The 21,828-nt window shown below is 36.0% G+C and overlaps 1 protein-coding gene across 9 annotated transcripts in view; it reads right to left on the reverse strand.

Annotated features, from left to right (window-relative positions):
- Positions 1–124: 124 nt before the first annotated feature.
- LOC131532423 (inactive dipeptidyl peptidase 10) overlaps positions 125–21,828 on the reverse strand; it is a 55,034-nt gene continuing 33,330 nt past the window's right edge. For 8 of the 9 annotated variants that reach the window (XM_058764062.1, XM_058764063.1, XM_058764066.1 and 5 more), the window contains 15 exons: positions 21,558–21,681; positions 19,914–19,958; positions 19,626–19,730; positions 14,561–14,652; positions 13,924–13,971; positions 12,385–12,503; positions 12,224–12,271; positions 7,820–7,918; positions 7,294–7,360; positions 5,479–5,673; positions 5,136–5,190; positions 4,208–4,307; positions 3,907–3,965; positions 3,029–3,101; positions 125–2,952 (listed from right to left, as the gene is read on the reverse strand). In XM_058764062.1, coding sequence (XP_058620045.1) covers positions 2,729–2,952; positions 3,029–3,101; positions 3,907–3,965; positions 4,208–4,307; positions 5,136–5,190; positions 5,479–5,673; positions 7,294–7,360; positions 7,820–7,918; positions 12,224–12,271; positions 12,385–12,503; positions 13,924–13,971; positions 14,561–14,652; positions 19,626–19,730; positions 19,914–19,958; positions 21,558–21,681 — 1,453 coding nt within the window. In that variant the 3' untranslated portion in view covers positions 125–2,728. Of the gene's footprint in view, positions 2,953–3,028; positions 3,102–3,906; positions 3,966–4,124; positions 4,308–5,135; positions 5,191–5,478; positions 5,674–7,293; positions 7,361–7,819; positions 7,919–12,223; positions 12,272–12,384; positions 12,504–13,923; positions 13,972–14,560; positions 14,653–19,625; positions 19,731–19,913; positions 19,959–21,557; positions 21,682–21,828 lie in introns of all 9 variants that reach the window. The other variant, XR_009268896.1, reaches the window with a different exon arrangement.

Consider the following 21,828-nt stretch of genomic DNA (forward strand, 5'->3'; position numbering starts at 1 on the left):
GTTTTTTAATAAAGCTTTGAATTATGCTGCTTCTCGTCAATATCAACTAGTCTGATGTGAATTGTTCCTTTGGCTGTTTCAGTATGCGCATTGTCCTGAAATTACTTGAGACTGCATATACACAAAGATTTCAGACTTTATTGGAAAAGGGTCATTAAATACAAATATATAGATACAGAGGCTCAAGGACGTTCATTTCAGACTTCATGCTGCCTGTAACATTGTCATGGCTCTGGCAGGAGGGATTTTCTTGGACCTACAGCACAACAGGACATTCTGGGATATGTAACTTGCTTAGTTGCATCACAATGTCAACACACAAAACTTACAAGGTTTCTACATACACATTTCAGCAATACATGAAGGTCACGAAAAAAATAAATAATTATTTGGTTGGTGAATGAGAAAGTTGAAGGCAGGTGGGACGGCTGATATCTTGTGTTCTAAACTTTAAACTAGCCTACTTATAATTCCTATTATTGTCATTTTGTCCAATTTGTTTCCTCATAAGCTTTATGATGTTTAAAAAATGTCACTATGTCATGAGCTGGTGAACTTCTCAATAAAACCTGCATATATTGAGGTACACTACCGTTCAAAACTGTGGGGACGGTAAGAATTTTATGCTCACCAAGGCTGCACTTACTCAAATATGCAGAAAACATAGTAATATTGTGAAATATTATTGCAATTTAAAATAACTTTGATCTATTTTAATATATTTTCAAATATAATTTATTCCTGTGATGGCAAAGTTAATTTTCAACTGCTTCAGTGTCACATGATGCTTCGGAAATCATTCTAGTATCAATAAATAATATTTATTTTTATTATCAATGTTGTGCTGCTTAATATTTTTTGTGGAATTCCTTTTTTCATTATTATTTTAATAACATAAAGTTAATCAGAACAGCATTTATTTTAAAATAAATCTTTACTGTCACTTTTGTTCACTGTAATGTGTCCTTGCTAAATAAAAGTATTAATTTCTTTTAAAAATATCTTACCGACCCCAAGTATTTGAACGATAATTTATCTATAAAAGCATATATGCAAATACATGCTTTTTTTTGGACATTGTCTATAAAAGTACTCTGATTTTACCAGCTTATTAACCAAAATTTACCATGGTTACAGACGTTTTTTGTCAAAAATATAAATGAACAAAACCCTGCATACAGAATCTCACTAATAAACATAAAAATGTACTAAATTCACAAACTGCCACATTCAAAATTGTAACATAAATCAGTACTGAAAGGTTTGGTCACAGAGTAATTGGCACATTTGATCTGTAAACATGAAATTTGCATATACATGACAATGGCAACTGAAAAATTTGTGTTCGCCTGTCAGTTAAAATATAGAACCTCTCTGTGTGAAACTGCGCACAGCAGGGCTCGATGTTTATAAAGAGATATGAAGTATGCTGGAGACCTTATGAGGCTTCTGTAAACAGCAGCATGCAGTATGAGTCATTGATTTTGTACTCTCACAGCAAGGACAGCCTGCGTACTTACACCGCAATACTTTGGAGATGTTCAAAACTTGCTGTATGTGCACACTGTGTGCTTTGTGTTAACACACTGTATGCAAATTCTACTTATTTCACAAATTACTATTGTGTTTGGCACAGAGATTATAAAAAGAATCAGAATATACAGCACCATGCAGCAGGTTTGTCATGCATATAAAGAGCCAGGTTCAAATTACATTTTGCAGTTTACATTCAATCAAATCTTCCACAGTATAGGCTAGTGATAGATCAGATCTCTGGTCTTGTTGAGATTATCAGCCAATAACAATGTCCATAAGGCTGATTAACAGATGTGCTAGTTTTGTTGTCAGTGAATAAGAAACAGTCTCTGTTTCCATTTTTAATAAATATTGTGTAAAATAGGCATTCGTTCCATGTCAGCAATCTCATTTGTGTTCCATATCTCTGCAGCATTATATTATCCACTCTTATTTCTAGATATCAGCATCAGGTTCAGTGTTATTTAGCATTATTTATATACTACAATGGCATTAATTCATATTTAAAATTAGCTATTAACTTTTATATGTTGTTTTCATTTTAGTTGAGTGGTTTTAGACATTTAGTTTTAATTTATTTAAATTTTATTTTTAGTCATTTTAAAACTTCAACTTTTATTATTATTTCCGTTAGTAGCCAAGGCAACATTTCAAATTTTCAATCAAGTTTTTTTTTTATTTTTATGTAGCCTAAAATTTTGATTTTATTTTAATTCAATTAACAATTTTTTTTTTAATTTTTATAGTTTTAGTAAACACTAACAACACTGAATCTATAAACCATTGTTTTCTTTTTTCATCTTTGAACACAGGGTGGCGCTGCAACATCAAGACTGATCAACATGCAACTTTTACCCATTTTACACATAATCTGATTTAAGATGTTAATTGCATTGGGTCCTTTAGACATTATACTGTGCGTGATTTCCTTGAAAACTGTATGAACCAGAACAGTTGTGTTTCCTCCTCCTGGACGCTCAGGAAACACTGACGGTTGCAGTCTGAACAAAAACAAACAAACAAACAAACAAAAAAAAACATCCCAAAATTGAGTTTGTGGTAAACAGCTGGTGAATTTGGTCCTCTTGATCTCCATTTCGCTAATTTTTTCCTTTGGTGAAATAACGCATCCTGAAGTTAGACACCAGTACTGGGTACCTCTGAGGACCGAGAGCGGACACAATGGAAGAGATCACTCTTCCTCTTCGTTGTCCTCCTCTTCCTCCTCTATGATGAGGAAGGGGTCGTATTTGAGGCAGTTTTGGAGGTAGTGAAGGAGTGTACGGTGCAGGTGTTGTTTGCTCCGCTCTTCTCTTAAGGAGTGGCCTTCGTCTGGATACAGCTGAAGGGTGTAGTTGGCCTCTACCTTCACCAGACGACTCAACAACTCAGCGCTGTGTTGGAAATGTACCCGCGCTAAACACACAAAGGTAAAACATGTCTGGAAATCCACAAATGATGTATGTGAAGGATTTATAATAATGAAACTAACCATCTGCAGTCCCGTGTATGAGGAGGAAGTTTTCGTCTTTTAGCTTGTGAATGTCATCCAACAAAGACGCAGCCTGCAAAGAAACAACATTTCTTGGCATCTCAGTCACATAATATAGAAGATTGTTTCTGAATGTAAAGCAAAAAGGTAGTTGAAAATTTGTTTCTCATAAACGATATTTTATTTCTCCCAAATAATGGCTTTGTTTCTCATAACTGTAACTTTAAATGTCAAAACATGACTTAAAATCTCATAACTGTGTCTGTTTCTTGTAAGTGTAACTTTGTCACAATGTAACAATGTAAATTTCACAACTTTGACTGTTTCTCATAACTTTGTGCCAATATGACTTTCTCACAACTATAACTTTAAATATCACAATGTGGCTTTATATCTCACAATTGTGACCATCTCTTGTAACTGTAATTTTGTCACATGTGACTTTAAAACTCAGTTGTGACTGTTTCTCATAACTCATAACTGTTTCTTGCAACTGGAACTTTGTCACAAGATTGTAAAAATTGTAAACTTGTTTCTTTTAACTATAACATATAGTTACATTCAGTTACAATTGTGACTTTGTCACAAAACTGACTTTTCTGTCTTGTAACTGTAACAATGTAAAGTTACAATGTATAATGTTACAATTTGACTTTACATGTCACAATTGTGACTGTTTCTCATAACTAGCTTTATTACAATGACTTTAAATCTCAAAGTTGTAACTGTGATACAAATGTGCCTTTGTGTCTTGTACCTGTAGCTGTCACAATGTGATTTATTTTACATTATAGCTATTTTTTACCCTGAGGAGTAAAAAAAAAAAAACAATTCTTAATGCTTGATAATGAATGAAAAGGTTGATGCAAAAGGTCTACCATGTACGAATGCTCCTCTTTAGTTGGAAGGCCTAGATATCGCTCTGAGAAAGCAGCACCTGAAAAACAAAGTTGAAATCATTTTCACATATAAATGTGAAAGCAAACTGTAGTGCATTGCAGATTACACCATTTATCACATGGATATGCTTACAAAAAAGTAGCACCAGGGTACTTTGATATATACCATGGGACTGAATGATTACCATATCACATACCATTGTATTCTGAAGCACTCCAAGGCACTTCAAAGAATGTCCAAAAATATTGTTCTGCCATTGTGTATGAAGCTGGAACTCACTATAGAGCTTGAAGTCTGTGATGGGAGCCATGACAGCGGTGCATTTGAACATCTGATCGGTTGCCGTCAACATCTTCAAACCTAAATAGCCACCGAATCCCTGTGAGGACAAAAGAAGACTGATGTCAGAGCTCTGCAACTGAAGACTAAATTCAAAGTACATATCCTAAGTGAGAATATGATGCAAGTCTACAAAAGGATTCGTTTGCTAAGAAGATATGTATAAAAGTGAAAGGCCACAAGAGGCAGAGCGTTAAATCCATTAGTTTTTATTTGAAATGATGCAATGCATAAACTCTCCTTAACCACTCTAAAAATCTATTTAATGCAAAACTTTAGGTGGTTTTTAGACACCAGTGTTCAATAAACAATAAACAAAGTTCTGAGGTTGTTATTTAATGGTATATGCTTTTGTTACATTATTCAGTTCACATTATTTCAACTTATTTTTTAAAGAGTTTAACAGTGGAATTACTGATGAAAAACTACATTACCCATGTTGCTGTGAACAAAGTTCCATCAATCAGAGTTGCAGCAAGCAAACTGGATTGTAGTTCTTTCCCTCATTAAAGCCATTACATGCACAGTTTTGTACCTTTGTCTTTTTGTCCAATTTCAAATATTCTTCAGCTTCAAATAAAAGTTTGTAATGTTTTGATTTACTTTGTTGCTGACTGGTTTGGTTGATGGCTTATAACGCTTTAATAAAGACTTTAAAAAAAATTCCTATGGAAAAGATGAATGGGAAAAAAAAACTTCCACAACCAACTCCATGGAAAAAGTGGGTGGATACAGCTGCGCTTATTAGCAGCCTAACTGTAGGCTGTTTACAGTTTCCAACTTGCATAAATCAGCTATTTATTCAAATGTGACTCATCCAATCAGACGTTAGAGCTTGAACTCTCAATTTTCAGAATATATATTTTACCTTTCCATAAACAGCAATTCTTCTCCCATCAATGTACGGCAACTGCATTAACCATCTGAAACGAAACATGCGAAGTTCAGGTGGCATTTAGGAGTTATGATAAATGACTGGCTTTTATAAGCAGCCAACGTATTAACTCCGCAGAGACATAAACATTGCTTTTTTGCCTTGAGCAAGAAGTAGGTTAAATTAAATTAGCTAAGCAAGTGCTCAACAAAATATGAAAGAAATCCCAGCATCTGCTTCAGAACATAAAGCATTTCCTAATCAGATTTTTTGCTTGCAAAATGACTTTTCTATTATCGGTATTATTCCTAATAACTGGAATGAGAGAATGACTCACTCCACTACTCCAAGCTTGTCTTTAATGCGTAGGGAATCCAGCTTGCGAGGGTCCAGGGTGCTGCTTTTCTGTCCCTGTGAGACTCGGCTTCTGCTGTCGATCCAGGCCAGTGCCACTCCATGCAGGCTGGATAAAACCTCCGGCCAGCCCAGGGCAAACTCCTCTGTTACCGACTGCCTCCCGGGAATACTGTCACTACAGGTGCAGAGAATGGATGGATGGAGGTGTTGACACATAATGTCACATTGCAGATTAAAAAGACATCAGCTCACTGATCTTCGCACTTGCTGAATACTTCTTGCATCTCAATCGGGCTTGTGCATATTGCTTATTAATAACGCAGCCTTCATAAATCATGTAGCCTAACCAACTACGGCGAGGGAGAGGAGAGTCTTAACTTGATTTGCATGTCCACAAGGAGATACTGCTGCTTGCAAGGCAGGAAAATAAGTTTTAGGCAAGCGTAAGCTTTAGGCTTTGGTTTGGTGTGCATGTGCAAAGCTGATCTGTCACCGTCAGGACACTCAACACGCATCTTGTTTTCTTAATGCAACACTGCCTTATTCCTATAGTACATAGGGCCTACTATTTAAAAAATTAGTAAATTAAGCAGTAGGCATCAGTTCACCATGCTACATTCTTGTCACATGACTTTCTAATGCTGCATTGATTCAGCAAGTGTCGGTTTCATTTTTTTGCATTTATATTTAAATTTTGTGTCAAATTTGAAAGTTTAATCAAATTATAAGTAAAAAAGAGATGTTAAATGTTAGAACTAATATTACTTCTGGTTTATCAATCACTTTGGAAAGTGCATTGCATTGTGGGATACAGAATGAAAGTTTTATACATGCAAGAAAGACACCGATCACAATTCAGTATGCAAATATGTCATTAAGAGGAGCTGAATTATGGTTATTATGGTTTAGAAAAACCATAATAATGTTTAAGAAATGTCATTACTATGGAAGCTCCTTTCCACCTCAGAATAAACAAAAAGGTTTCTGCAACTTCTCATAATTGTGACTTCACAAATCTCTAAATTTGAAATAGTCGCTAATTTATTTCTCACACTTGTCACTTTATAGCTTACAAATTTAAATCATACAACTGCAACCTTTATATCTCAGTGTGACTTTATACACTACCATTCAAAAGTTTATAAAATATTATATATATAAAATATATAAAATATTTATTGTTTATTTTTTATTTTAAGGCATTCATACTTTTTTTTTTTTTTTGGGGCTTTTGCTTTTTATTATGATTTATTATGATTATTTTTTTATTATGATTATTTATGCCATTACAAAAGATTTCTATTTCAAATCAATGCTGTTCTTTTAAACTTTCTAGTCATCAAAGAATCATGAAAAAATTTCAAATGTTCCCACAAAAATATCAAGCACCACAACTGTTTTCAATATTGTTGAGAAGAAATGTTTCTTGAGCAGCAAATCAGCATATTAGAATGATTTCTGAAGGATCATGTGACACTGAAGACTGGAGTACATCATAGGAATAAACTACATTTTGAAATATATTCAAATAGAAACCGTTATAATCGAACAGAACCGTTTTAATAACATTTTACAATGTTTTACTGCATTTTTTGATCAAGTAATAGCAGCCTTGATAAGCTTAAGAGTTACAAAACTCAAACTTTTGAATGGTAGTGTCTCACACAATGTGGCCTTAAATATCCATTTTATCTCACAATTACCTGTCTCATTTTTACTCTAATGCAGAAATGGGCTTCTATACAATACAATGCTGCCTTACTAACAGTATCATACTGTGAGTGGAGACACTTACATGATAATAAGGAGAGGGTGCAGGTTTCCCTCGTACCCAGGAGGCAGGGACATCTTCAGATCTAGGTCTGTAATTATTTGCAAAGGTAGTTAAAACAGAACAAACGGCCGTTTCTAATGTATCATACTGCAACGAAGTCTGGGTACCATCTCATCAATATTCTAACCACTGGCAAATGAGCTCCCATGAGCCTGCTGGTTTTTAACAAACTCTCAGATACACACACACACACACACACACACACACAAACAAACACAGTCAGGGAACCTGATACAGTACATGTGCAATTTATATACACAGATGTCCACACATGCAAACTTTCCCTTACACGTCACACAGGCAAAAACACACACGCTGCAATAGGCTTCCCCCAAAGGCACCACTAATGGTGCAGCTGTGAGGATCCAATTAGCAAAACCGAAACAATTATCTGATTGATTCTTAAATCTAGTTGGCTTTGTAAAAGGTTGAGATCAATTAATGCTGAAAGGAGGAATGTAATCAGTCACTTAAGAAATCTTTTTACCGCTGTTGTCGGAGGAAAACGTCTGGAAAACTGTCTCCGAGAGCCTCTTGGTTTCAAGAGACATAGCGAGGAGGCTGTTGTCTTCCACCACTGTGTATCCTGCAAGAGCAGAACACAGATTTATAAAATTTTTGGCATAAAACCAGAACAGTTCACCACCTTGGAGTATTTAAATATTAACACTGTGGAATAATGAATCTAGCAAGATAATAAAATTCAAGAGGATACCTTGAAGCACTTTTTGATGTTTTAGAGAACAATCTCACTACAGCAAACTCTGAAAATACACACTGGGGTGCTTTCTATTTTTTCTCAGAATCATATTTGTAATTAAAGTTAAGTGAATAAAGTAGTGCTTGGGTGTTGCTATGTGATCAATAAGGTGTTCTAGGCAGTTTATAGGTGGTCCTCTATGATATTCTAGTCTTCAGATATGGTTCCCTCCTTCAGTGTATGTACTACAGTTCAAAAGTTTATAGAGTCGGTATGATTTTTTAATTTAAAGAAGTTTCTTATGCTCACCAAGGCTGCATTTATTTGATCAAAATAGTAAGGACAGCAATATCGTGAAATATTATTACAATTTAAAATAACTTATTTTCTATTTAAGTATATTTTGTAATGTAATTTATTCCTGTGATGCAAATTTGAATTTTCAGCATCATTACTCCAGTCTTCAATGCCACATGATCCTTCAGAAATCATTCGAATATGCTGATTTGGTGCTCAAGAATCATTTATCAATATCACTGTTGAAAACAGCGCTGCTGAATATTTATTTATTTATTTATTTGAGGAACAAAAAGTTACAGTAGAAACATCTAGGAAGAATTACACTGTTTTTGGAATTCAATCCCATAATCTTAAGTATGAATAATAATACAAGTCATATTTGATAAATGCTTAATACAGCAAACTATAACAATGTTCACTAGGGTTTATTTGTATATAAGGATGAGGTGCATCTCAGTAAATTAGAATGTCATGGAAATGTTCATTTATTTCAGTAATTCAACTCAAATTGTGAAACTCGTGTATTAAATAAATTCAGTGCACACAGACTGAAGTAGTTTAAGTCTTTGGTTCTTTTAATTGTGATGATTTTGGCTCACATTTAACAAAAACCCACCAATTCACTATCTCAACAAATTAGAATACTTCATAAGACCAATAAAAAAACATTTTTAGTGAATTGTTGGCCTTCTGGAAAGTATGTTAATTTACTGTATATGTACTCAATACTTGGTAGGGGCTCCTTTCACTTTAATTACTGCCTCAATTCGGCGTGGCATGGAGGTGATCAGTTTGTGGCACTGCTGAGGTGGTATGGAAACCCAGGTTTCTTTGACAGTGGCCTTCAGCTCATCTGCATTTTTTGGTCTCTTGCTTCTCATTTTCCTCTTGACAATACCCCATAGTTTCTAGATTATAGGCAGGGGCGGCGCTAGAGAATTTTGAACGCAGGTGCTGAGGGGGTGCTAGATCAATGACAGGGGGAGCTGGGCAATTAATAGTAAGTATGACCAAAACATGTTGTTGTTATTATTATTTTTATATATGAATAATAAAATCGCTATATAGGCGCATTTCAAATGTTTATGAGGAGTGGAGTATTATCGCGCTTAGCCTACTGTATGAAAAATATTTTGGATTTTGGAAAAGCCTGTTGACCTGCCATTTAGCCTAAGGTGATATTGGAAGTTTTTTTTTTTTTAACATTCGTTTCTCATTTATTTGGTTACACAGTATTTGCTGATTTTTATTTTATTTAAACTGTGTGATTTTTTCCCCCCATTATTTTACATCAAGGTGTATGCAATCCGTCCCTCCAAACTTTCTTAATGGTTTTGCTAATTCTATGTTTTATAATTATTTGTTACTCAGTCTTTACTGATTTTCAGTTTTGTATACCTATTTAAAATTTGTGAGTTATTTGTTATTTTATATTAGGCATATAGCATGGTGTATTTCTATTCGTTTTGTTAATAAAAGTTATATGTTCTACTTTGTATTTTGTTGCTTGAATTGAATTCAAGCAATTGATGCCGAATTTACTACTAATTTAAAAGTGAAAGTAAAATGCGCACGGTGCTTTTACAAGCTATTTAAGCAAAGGAAAGTGGGAAAACTCAAACGAACTAAAAACAAACAACTGCTTGATGCCGAATTGCCGCAAATTTGAAAGTGAAAGTAAAATGTGCACGGAGCTTTTACAATTTATTTAAAACTGAATGAAAGCAAGGAAAAGAGGGAAACCTGAAACTCAAACGAGTCAGGCATATAATGGCATTCGGAAAATTCATCTTTCCAGCCGACACTGACTGAGAAAGCACTTATTAATAAATAATTAAAATGTCTTCTTTTTCCCGATGCATTCATAATCATTACTTTAGCTTGTGCTTTGCGGCAAGCTTTATGCATGCGCTTGAGCGAGGAATAGGCTATAATACGCCTAAATGCCTAGATTTTAAAGGATGGTTTAGGTTATTATACAAATCAATTTAATATAAATGTGCGACTAGTTGACTAGAAAAATCTTTAGACAGGGTCAGGCCTACTTGGCACAATTGAACCGATCCATTTTTAAAATAAAATGCTTACATTATGTGCGACTGCAAATCACATCACGTTGTAGCCTATTGCATTGCAGTAGTTATGCATGAGTCAAATGTTTTTATTTTATTTCATTTTTTATGTGGGTGCTATGGGGGTGCTTTGGTTTTTCTTGGGGGTGCTGGAGCACCTGCTAGCCCCTCCCTAGCACGCCCATGATGACAACTGTAGCCAAATTCCTTGACACGTCTGTGTGTGGTGGCTCTTGATGCCTTGACCCCAGCTTCAGTCCATTTCTTGTGAAGTTCACCCAAATTCTTGAATCGATTTTACTTGACAATCCTCATAAGGCTGCCCTTGTCAATCATGGCTTCCCAATAATCCCCATCCACTTGATTGGCTCTATGACACTCTCTTCTCTCCACCTGTAGCTGGAGTGTGGTGAGCGCACTGGCGCCGCTGTCCTGTGGATACTGCCTCAATTCGGCGTGGCATGGAGGTGATCAGTTTGTGGCACTGCTGAGGTGGTATGGAAGCCCAGGTTTCTTTGACAGTGGCCTTCAGCTCATCTGCATTTTTTGGTCTCTTGTTTCTCATTTTCCTCTAGACAATACCCCATAGAGAATCTGGTGAGTTTGCTGGCCAGTCAAGCACACCAACACCATGGTCATTTAACCAACTTTTGGTGCTTTTGGCAGTGTGGGCAGGTGCCAAATCCTGCTGGAAAATGAAATCAGCATCTTTAAAAAGCTGGTCAGCAGAAGGAAGCATGAAGCGTTTCAAAATGTCTTGGTAAACGGGTGCAGTGACTTTGGTTTTCAAAAAACACAATGGACCAACACCAGCAGATGACATTGCACCCCAAATCATCACAGACTGTGGAAACTTAACACTGGACTTCAAGCAACTTGGGCTATGAGCTTCTCCACCCTTCCTCCAGACTCTAGGACCTTGGTTTCCAAATGAAATACAAAACTCACTCTCATCTGAAAAGAAGACATTGGACCACTGGGCAACAGTCCAGTTCTTCTTCTCCTCAGCCCAGGTAAGACGCCTCTGATGTTGTCTGTGGTTCCAGAGTGGCTTAACAAGAGGAATACGACAACTGTAGCCAAATTCCTTGACACTGCTGTGTGTGGTGGCTCTTGATGCCTTGACCCCAGCCTCAGTCCATTCCTTGTGAAGTTCACCCAAATTCTTGAATCGATTTTGCTTGACAATCCTCTTAAGGCTGCGGTTCTCTCGGTTGGTTGTGCATCTTTTTCTTCCACACTTTTTCCTTCCACTCAACTTTCTGTTAACATGCTTGGATACAGCACTCTGTGAACAGCCAGCTTCTTTGGCAATGAATGTTTGTGGCTTACCCTCCTTGTGAAGGGTGTCAATGATTGTCTTCTGGACAACTGTCAGATCAGCAGTCTTCCCCATGATTGTGTAGCCTAGTGAACCAAACTGAGAGACCATTTTGAAGGCTCAGGAAACCTTTGCAGGTGTTTTGAATTGATTAGCTGATTGGCATGTCACCATATTCTAATTTGTTGTGAATTGGTGGGTTTTTGTTAAATGTGAGCCAAAATCATCACAATTAAAAGAACCAAAGACTTAAACTACTTCAGTCTGTGTGCACTGAATTTGTTTAATACACGAGTTTCACAATTTGAGTTGTGAAAAAAACACAACTTTTCCACAACTTTCTAATTTATTGAGATGCACCTATATATATATAAAAATAAGTTCTTCCTTTTTGACACAACTATATTAGCAATTAAAATATTTTTTTTCTCTGTTATACAGCCACAAACGGCTGACTACATAACAGCTTGTAATGAGAAAAATATTAATTCTACTTACTGGAAGGGTCACTTGTGCTGTGAATGGTTACCTTTGGGACACCCGGGCCTGCAAAAGTATGACAGAGATGAGAAACATATTTTTTTGACAGAGATGAGAATGTCTTTTTTCATCAGCCTAAGTGTGTCTGCATTTGTGTATGAGATGCAGTGAGATCTTACCCAAGCAGTAGAGGGTAAAGTATGTCTGATTGGGACTGAAGTCTGCTTTGAAGAAGCTGCATCGCTCAAACAGGTTGCATGTCAGACACTGGCGATGAAACACTCCTCCGAGCTCCACACTAGGAAACAAGCAAGCATTTCATTATTACACAGTTCATCATCAATGCTAATGCTATCAACGACAATCAAACTTTAAATCCACCCTTTTTCTTTTTCTCTCCAAACCTATCTGACTTCATTCTGACCACATATAGTGATCAGGATTGTCAAATGAGATTTAATGTAACACCTAAGCTTAAAACGAAGCTTTTTGGCTCTTGAGAGCCCACTGTCTAAAAAAGCAGCATGAATATTAAAATTTTGCATTTTGCGTTTAACAAAAGAAGGTCAGAAAGAATGACATGGGAAAGAGTTTTTATAACTTACACTAACATTCAAAAGTTTCAGAGGTCAGTAAGATTTTGTAGTGTTCAGTAATTTATTTAAAAATGCATTTATTTGATTAAAAATACAGCAAAATAATAACAATAAACATTTAAAACAACGTTTTCTATTTTAAAATATTTTAAAATATAATTTAGTCCTGTAATGGCAAATCTGGATTTTCAGCATCATTACTCCGGTCTTTAGTGTCACATTAACCTTCTGAAATCATTCTAATATGCTGACTTCGTGATCAAGAAACATTATTATCAATGTTTGAATAGCTGCGCTGCTTAAAATTTCTGTGCAATCCATGATACGTGTTCAAAAGACCAGCATTTATTTTAAAAAACAATGCCTTTACTGTTATTTTGATCAAATTAATCCATCCTTGATGGACAATAATGAACTTATTGAAATAAATGGTATATATTTGGTATATATTTATTCCAGTGCATTAATACACATACACGTGCTGAGCTGGTTTTCCATTATCCACTTCCGTTAAGCCCAATTCTGGACCTTTGCACTTTCACCATATTGCACGGATAGTCGCAATAAAAAATCTATGAGAACTTGTGGCCCACAGAGAGCAAGTGAGAGTCTTAAAAGCATTAATCAAAGGTTAGAGAACACCCTTTAAATCGTTGTGAGGTGCAGCACCTCCCCCTCCACCCGTCTCCTTTTCAACCTTCTCTATCTCTCTCTGCCTCTCACTTTCTCTCTCTCTCTCTAAGCTGCTGTTCCTGTTAAATGAATTAGCTGGGCTTCTTGCCTGGAGCTCACTAGAGGGGAAAAAAAGTCTATTGGCTTTTCACAAATGTCCCCGAAACACATCTCAGACATAAAGACTGGAAAGATTTAATTGATTACAACACAAGTTGTCGATGAACATACGTACTCAGAAACCGGAACGTCAATGCGGATGCAGAATATCAACATGTAATGAGGACATATTGAGAAAATGAAATACAACACAACAGGGTGTGCAAATGCTGTCAGATTGATTTAGATGCAAATGCACAGCACAGCATGAGAGGTGCAGAATTCCTAGACAGTGATGATAAAATACTCAATTACAGCTTAAAAGTTGTATCGGTTTGGGACAGAACCCACCTGTATAAGTGTTTGCTCTGCCGCGACTCTTCCGTACTCAGAAAATAGCTACAGGGGAAAGACACATTAAGAAATTCTGAAAAGGTTTTTGAGTTACTATTTGTAGACAGTCATTTATCCTCTTATAATAGAGTCTACTTCCACATACGACCTGCATACTAAGTAGGTTTGCAGCGGTTACACATGAAAAGTAGGGAAGTCAGTGACGTGCATTCATTTCTGTCAGTACCAGATTAGTTGTAAGTCAGTGATTTGCGGGCCTAAACTTTGATTTGAGCTATAGATCTGACTACTTATAAATATTCATGCATTGGAAAGATGAGAAATACATTTTTTCTGTAAAGCTATGACTTCTGAGATGGTTATTCAAGATGGTTTGTTTTATGCGGTTGCAATTAGAGAACAAAGCTGGAGAGAAAATGACAGAGTCATTACAGCCTTTTCAAAATTAAATTACTGTATTAATTTTAATTAAGTGCCATCTTTGCTGATTCGGTGGGTTAAATAGGATCACTAGGCGTAAATAATTCAATAATTACTCATATTAGGTAGTTCGGTAGACTATGAGACGCTTTACGACACAGTCTTGAGGCTTTCGAGATGAAACGGTTTGCTCATAAAATTCGATCTGTCATACATTTTATCGTTCTCCTCGTCAAGGGCGCACAGTGAGGTTACATCCCAGTTCCCTGATGTTAGAAAGCGAGGAGAAACAGAAGGAGTGGAAGTCTGAAGAAAAAGAAAGAGAAAGAGATAGAAAAAAGCTTATTAGAGAAGGCAAGTTATAATGGAAAGCAGTTTAAGCGTCAGATTGCAAATGATTTAAAGAAAGAAAGACACTGCAAATAAAGAAAATAAAAAGGTTATAATGAATACATTTAAATAAAAATATTATAATATTTGTATAAAAATAATTTAAAAAAATATATATATATACACACACACACACACACACACACAGTCATGGCCAAAAATATCGGCACCCTTGGTAAATATGACCAAAGAAGGCTGTGAAAATTAATCTGCATTGTTAATCCTTTTGATCTTTTATTTAAAAAATCACAAAAATCTAACCTTTCATTGGATAAGAATTTAAAATGGGGGGAAATATCATTATGAAGTAAATGTTTTTCTCAAATACACGTTGGACACAATTATTGGCACCCCTAGAAATTCTTATGAGTAAAATATCTCTGAAGTGTATTCCCATTCATATTCACAATTTTGAGCACTCCAGGGTGATTATGAACATGAAATTATCCAGCCATGGCTTCATGTTTCAGAGAAATATAAATAGGAGGGAAAACAAAGCCCAAATTCCCTTAATCATCCATCACAATGAGAAAAACCAAAGCATATATTTCTGATGTGCAGCAAAAGATAATTGAGCTTCACAAATTAGTGAAGTGGCTTTAAGAAAAGAGCTAGAGCAGTGAAAATTCCCATTTCCACCATCGGGGCAATAATTAAGAATTTCCAATCAACATAAAATGTTACGAAACTGCCTGGAAGAGGACGTGTGTCTATATCGTCCTAATGCATGGTGAGAAGGAGAGTTTGAGTGGATATAGACTCTCCAAGAGAATTGCAGAAAATAGTTGAGTCTCGGGGTCAAAAAACCTTAAAAAAAAATTTGTCAAACAGCACCTACATCACCACATGTTGTTTGGGAGGTTTTCAAGAAAAATTATCCTAGCTCATCCAAAAACAAACTCCAGCATATTCAGTTATCAGACACGACTGGTACTTCAAATGGGACTGGCTTCTATGGTCAGATGAAACTAAAAAAAAATCAGCTTTTTAGCAGCAAACACTCAAGATGGGTTTGGTGAACACAGGGATAAAAAGTACCCCATGTGTACAATGAAATATACTGCTGTATTTTTGATGTTGTGGGCCTATATTTCTGCTGGAGGTCCTGGACATCTTGTTTAGACACATGGCATCATGGATTCTATCAAATACCAACAGATACAAAAATCAATAAGTGATTGACTCTGTTAGAAATCCTATAATGGGCCATGTTTGGATCTTCCAACAGTACAATAATCCAAACACAAACCTCAAAAACAACACAAAAATGGGTCACTGAGCACAAAACCAAGCTTCTGCTGGCCATTCCAGTCCTCTGACCTGAACCCTATAGAAAATGAGTGGGTGAACTGAAGAGAAGAAGCACCAACATGGAGCTGGGAATCTAAAGGGTCTGGAGTGATTCTGGATGAAGGAATGGTCTCTGATCTCTTGTCAGGTGTTCTCTAACCTCATCAGGCATTATAGGAGAAAATTTAGAGCTGTTAAACTGGCAAATGGAGGTTTCAAAAAGTATTGAATAAAAGGGTATCGTTAATTGTGGCCAATGTGTATTAGAGAAAAACATTTATTTAATGATGATATTTCCCCCCATTTTAAATTCTTATTATCAAATGAAAGGTTAGATTTTTGTGATTTAAAAAAAATAAAAGATCAAAAGGATTAACAATGCAGATTAATTTTCACAGCCTTCTTCGATCATATTTACCAAGGGTGCCAATATTTTTGGCCATGACTGTGTGTGTGTGTGTATATATATATATTTATTTTTTATTTTTCTTAGTAATAATATTATTAGTATAATATATATATATATAATATATATATATATATATATATATATATTATATATATAAAGTATTAATAAGAAATATTATAGATATATTTATCATTTAGTATACCTAGCAATATCTAATAATTTAGTGTGTATATATATAGATATAGATATGTACACTATGCCTGTATTAATAAGATATATATATTGAGGTTTAAAGAGAAGGTGGGTTATAATTGCTAGTGGACAGAAAGATAAGGAAAAATAGATTTAAGTGTCAGAGTATGACACCTGACTTAAAGAAAATTTATAAAAAGTTATAAATATATATTTTTAATATTTATATAAAATATAATAAAATTAAAAATGATATAACATTGTCACGTTGTTGTCTTGTTTTGCCCTGAGTTTCCTTTTATGGTCTTTTTCCTGTTTTTGTTTAGTTTGATTGTTTCATGATTCCTCGTTTAGTTAATATGATTCTATGCACCTGTTTTGTCAATCATCCTGTGTACTTAAGTTCCTGTCTGTTCAGTTCTGGTTTGTCAGGGTCTACTCGTTTCTTTTGATTTTGGACTGTGTTTCGTCATTAAAGACAGTTAAGTTATTTCATGCCTCCTGCATTCTCCTTGCTTCCATGTTACGTGACAATCATATTATTTATATTATTATTAGTAGTAGCAGAAGTAATAATATTATATACAGGTGCATCTCAATAAATTAGAATGTCGTGGAAAACCTCCTGGGAAAACTAGGTTGCTGTTGGAAGAGGTGTTATTGAGACCAGCAGGGGGTGCTCACCCTGCAGTCTGTGTGGGTCCTAACGCCCCAGTATAGTGACGGGGACACTATACTGTAAAAAAGCACTGTATTTCGGATGAGACGTTAAACTGAGGTCCTGACTCTCTGTGGTCATTAAAAATCCCATGACACTCATCGTAAAGAGTAGGGGTGTAACCCTGGTGTCCTGGCCAAATTCCCTCCACTGGCCCTTCCCAATAATCCACATCCACTTGATTGGCTCTATGACACTCTCTTCTCTCCACCTGTAGCTGGTGTGTGGTGAGCGCACTGGCGCCTCTGTCCTGTGGATGCTGCCCCACCACCCCCACCACATGATTGTAAAGCGCTTTGGGTGTATTGCAATACACAATAAAGCGCTATATAAATGCCTCATTCATTCATTCAACTCAAATTGTGAAACTCGTGTATTAAATAAATTCAATGCACACAGACTGAAGTAGTTTAAGTGTTTGGTTCTTTTAATTTGATGATTTTGGCTCACAATTAACAAAAACCCACCAATTCACTATCTCAACCAATTAGAATACTTCATAAGACCAATAAAAAAAAACATTTTTAGTGACTTGTTGGCCTTCTGGAAAGTATGTTAATTTACTGTATATGTACTCAATACTTGGTAGGGGCTCCTTTCGCTTTAATTACTGCCTCAATTCGGCGTGGCATAGAGGTGATCAGTTTGTGGCACTGCTGAGGTGGTATGGAAGCCCAGGTTTCTTTGACAGTGGCCTTCAGCTCATCTGCATTTTTTGGTCTCTTGTTTTCCTGCTTTCCTGTAGCTCAAATAGTAGAGCATGGCGCTAGCAACACCAAGATCATGGGTTCGATTCCCAGGGAAAGCAAGAGCTGATAAAATGTAAAAACTGTAACTTGAATGCAATGTAAGTCGCTTTGGATAAAAGCGTCTGCTAAATGCATAAATGTAAATGTTCTCATTTTCCTCTTGACAATACCCCATAGATTCTCTCTGGGGTTCAGGTCTGGTGAGTTTGCTGGCCAGTCAAGCTCACCAACACCATGGTCATTTAACCAACTTTTGGTGCTTTTGGCAGTGTGGGCAGGTGCCAAATCCTGCTGGAAAATGAAATCAGCATCTTTAAAAAGCTGGTCAGCAGAAGGAAGCATGAAGTGTTTCAAAATGTCTTGGTAAACGGGTGCAGTGACTTTGGTTTTCAAAAAACACAATGGACCAACACCAGCAGATGACATTGCACCCCAAATCATCACAGACTGTGGAAACTTAACACTGGACTTCAAACAAATTGGGCTATGAGCTTCTCCACCCTTCCTCCAGACTCTAGGACCTTGGTTTCCAAATGAAATACAAAACTTGCTCTCATCTGAAAAGAAGACATTGGACCACTGGGCAACAGTCCAGCTCTTCTTCTCCTCAGCCCAGGTAAGACGCCTCTGATGTTGTCTGTGGTTCCAGAGTGGCTTAACAAGAGGAATACGACAACTGTAGCCAAATTCCTTGACACTGCTGTGTGTGGTGGCTCTTGATGCCTTGACCCCAGCCTCAGTCCATTCCTTGTGAAGTTCACCCAAATTCTTGAATCGATTTTGCTTGACAATCCTCATAAGGCTGCGGTTCTCTCGGTTGGTTGTGCATCTTTTTCTTCCACACTTTTTCCTTCCACTCAACTTTCTGTTAACATGCTTGGATACAGGACTCTGTATCTGAGAGACCATTTTGAAGGCTCAGGAAACCTTTGCAGGTGTTTCGAGTTGATTAGCTGATTGGCATGTCACCATATTCTAATTTGTTGAGATAGTGAATTGGTAGGTTTTTGTTAAATGTGAGCCAAAATCATCACAATTAAAAGAACCAAAGACTTAAACTACTTCAGTCTGTGTGCATTGAATTTATTTAATACACAAGGTTCACAATTTGAGTTGAATTACTGAAATTAATGAACTTTTCCACGACATTCTAATTTATTGAGATGCATCTGTATATAATATTTGATCATTTTATCATTAGAGATTTGTTTCTCTTATTTAGGAACATAAGAACACATCATGACACGTGTTACTTCAAGTTCAATTATATAAATGTGTATATGACTTTAAATAAACATAACTCTAAATTAAGAGCTTGTGCACCTGAAAACCTAACTATTTATTCAAATCAAAAGTCTAACATTTCAATAAAGAGAAAGACTTTACAATACACAGGAGTTCAACATCGCCCCCACACGTCCATAAAAAGTCACATGTACACTGGGTACTTCAGGTTTCTAATCACGAAGTTTATGAGGGCATCTAATTTCATTGTGCATAACGTGAGTATGAAATTATTCCACCCACAGACCTGAGCGGGGAGGCTGGCGATGTGGAGAAACTCCCCACGGGCCCCTTGCTTGGCAGGCAGAATGAGGTAAAACAGGGAACCATCTGCCGTGAACAACGGCTCCTCCTGTAGGACAAGCCACCATCAATATACTTTCTTCCAACAGATCAACGAGACAACACTATTTTGATGCAATTCATTTCTGGCCAAGGTGGATACAGCTTTTAGGAACCAAGGAACGCAGCCTGAGAATTGATTACATGCCTCTCTGGAGAGAGCGAAAGAGAGAGAGAGAGAGGCTGAACTTACCTGCCGCTGGTTGTTGTGCCAGAAGTCCATCGCCATTTGGTGCCTCTGAAGATTAAAGATGTTTTAAAAGGATTAGACATGTCATATATTATAAGTAAAATATGTGCTTAAATCATTTGTTCTCTTCTGCCTGCCAGGGAGAGTTGTACATCATAACAAACTCCACGGCGAACGCAGAGTTTCAGTCAATCCATCATTCTCATTGGCATCGCATTAAGGAAGTGCATGTTTCATTTTTATCTGCAGTTTAGATGTGCTGTCAGGAAAATCTAGAGTTCCACATCAATGCCATTAGGCTGTTCCAAGTTTAGATATATTTCAGATATAAGCTACATATTTCCTCTATTTTTACATTTAGATTACATTTGCCGTCAAATATCAATTATTCATATTGTGCATTATAATTTTTGCCTAAATTACCTTGTAGTATTTCAAATGGCTGCTTTTTAGTTTGTTTCACTTTTTATTATTTAGACAAATAAGATAGAATTTTAATATCAACCATTTATCAGCCTACATATTCAAAGGCTAAAGTTCCTGAACTATTTTCACAATCATTTTATCCATAAAGATATCACAAAAAAAATCATAAAAATAAGTCAAATCAACCAGCTTTTAGATAAATCATAACATTATATTGACACTACCATTCAAACGTTTGGGGTCAAAGAAAGAAATGAGCACTTTATTTTCATTAAAAGTGACAGTAATGCTTTTTAACTTCCCATTCATAAATGAATCCTAAATATTAAACAACAGAAAAACTGTTTCAATATTATAATAAGAAAAGTTTCTTGAGCACCATATCAGCATATTAAAATGATTTCTGAAGGTGACAGTGAAATGAAGAAAATTCAACTTTGTATCACTGGAAAAAATTGCATTTTAAAATATATAAAAAATAAATTTTAAACTGTAATGATATTTTACAATATTAATGCTTACTGTACTTTTAATCAAATAAATGCAGCAACATATGTAATATTTTTGTATATAATATTACAGATAAAAATGTTATTGATTAAAATTTGTCTACATTTCAGCATTAAGTAGTTTGTATGGAGAATTTCTTTTAGATTAGGCTAAAATCACTTAATAAAGGATTTGTGGCGTTGACAGAATCATCTATCATCCCTTAACAACCATAAAGCGCATAGTCTTGAGAGGTTTATACATTATTGTTAAAAATCAATTTCTCTATGAAGAAAATGAATGGGATTTTTACTTTCAGAACCTGACACTTGCGCTCTGTTGTGTATTTCAGCACAGCTCCCAATGCCTCCAATTATAAAACACTGTTGACAGATTTGTCAACACACAGAGTGTAGAAATCAAACAAGGACAGCACATCTCTGTCAGACGCAGACGCTCCTGCACACTTGCATTCAGTCACTCACAAGCACATACATAAAAAGGGAGTGACCTTTAGGCATTAAAACATGCTGCATATTAAAACTGAGGCTTAGAATTAAAGCTGAGTTAGTCTTTCACGCCTCCAGAAGGAAATTAGGCTGAGCCGGCAGAAGAGAAGTAAGAGATTCTCTGCATGTTCTGAGCAGAATAAGGAATGAGAGCCCAATCGATGAACACTTTTCAAGTAAAGATACCCAGTGGGCTGCAGTGGATGAGCTGGTAACCCCTCACCTCTGAGCAGGCTCCTGTCGTAGCCTCACACACACACAGGACAGACTGGTTCTGGACCCGGTTCAACCAGCGCACAGTCAGACGTGTGCTGCTTATCCAGCTCACCATAGAGATATAGCTATCTCTAGAGAAAGAGCAGTATAAAAGACAGGCAGAAAGAGAATGAGAGAGTACAGTGATTATTTATTAAGATACTATCTTGCAAATGAAAATGTAAATAGGATATTAGACCTTCCCGTACAGGTTTATTATAGTTAACTAAAACCATAGA

Source organism: Onychostoma macrolepis, chromosome 23 (genome assembly GCF_012432095.1).
Source record: "Onychostoma macrolepis isolate SWU-2019 chromosome 23, ASM1243209v1, whole genome shotgun sequence".
NCBI lineage: Eukaryota > Metazoa > Chordata > Actinopteri > Cypriniformes > Cyprinidae > Onychostoma > Onychostoma macrolepis.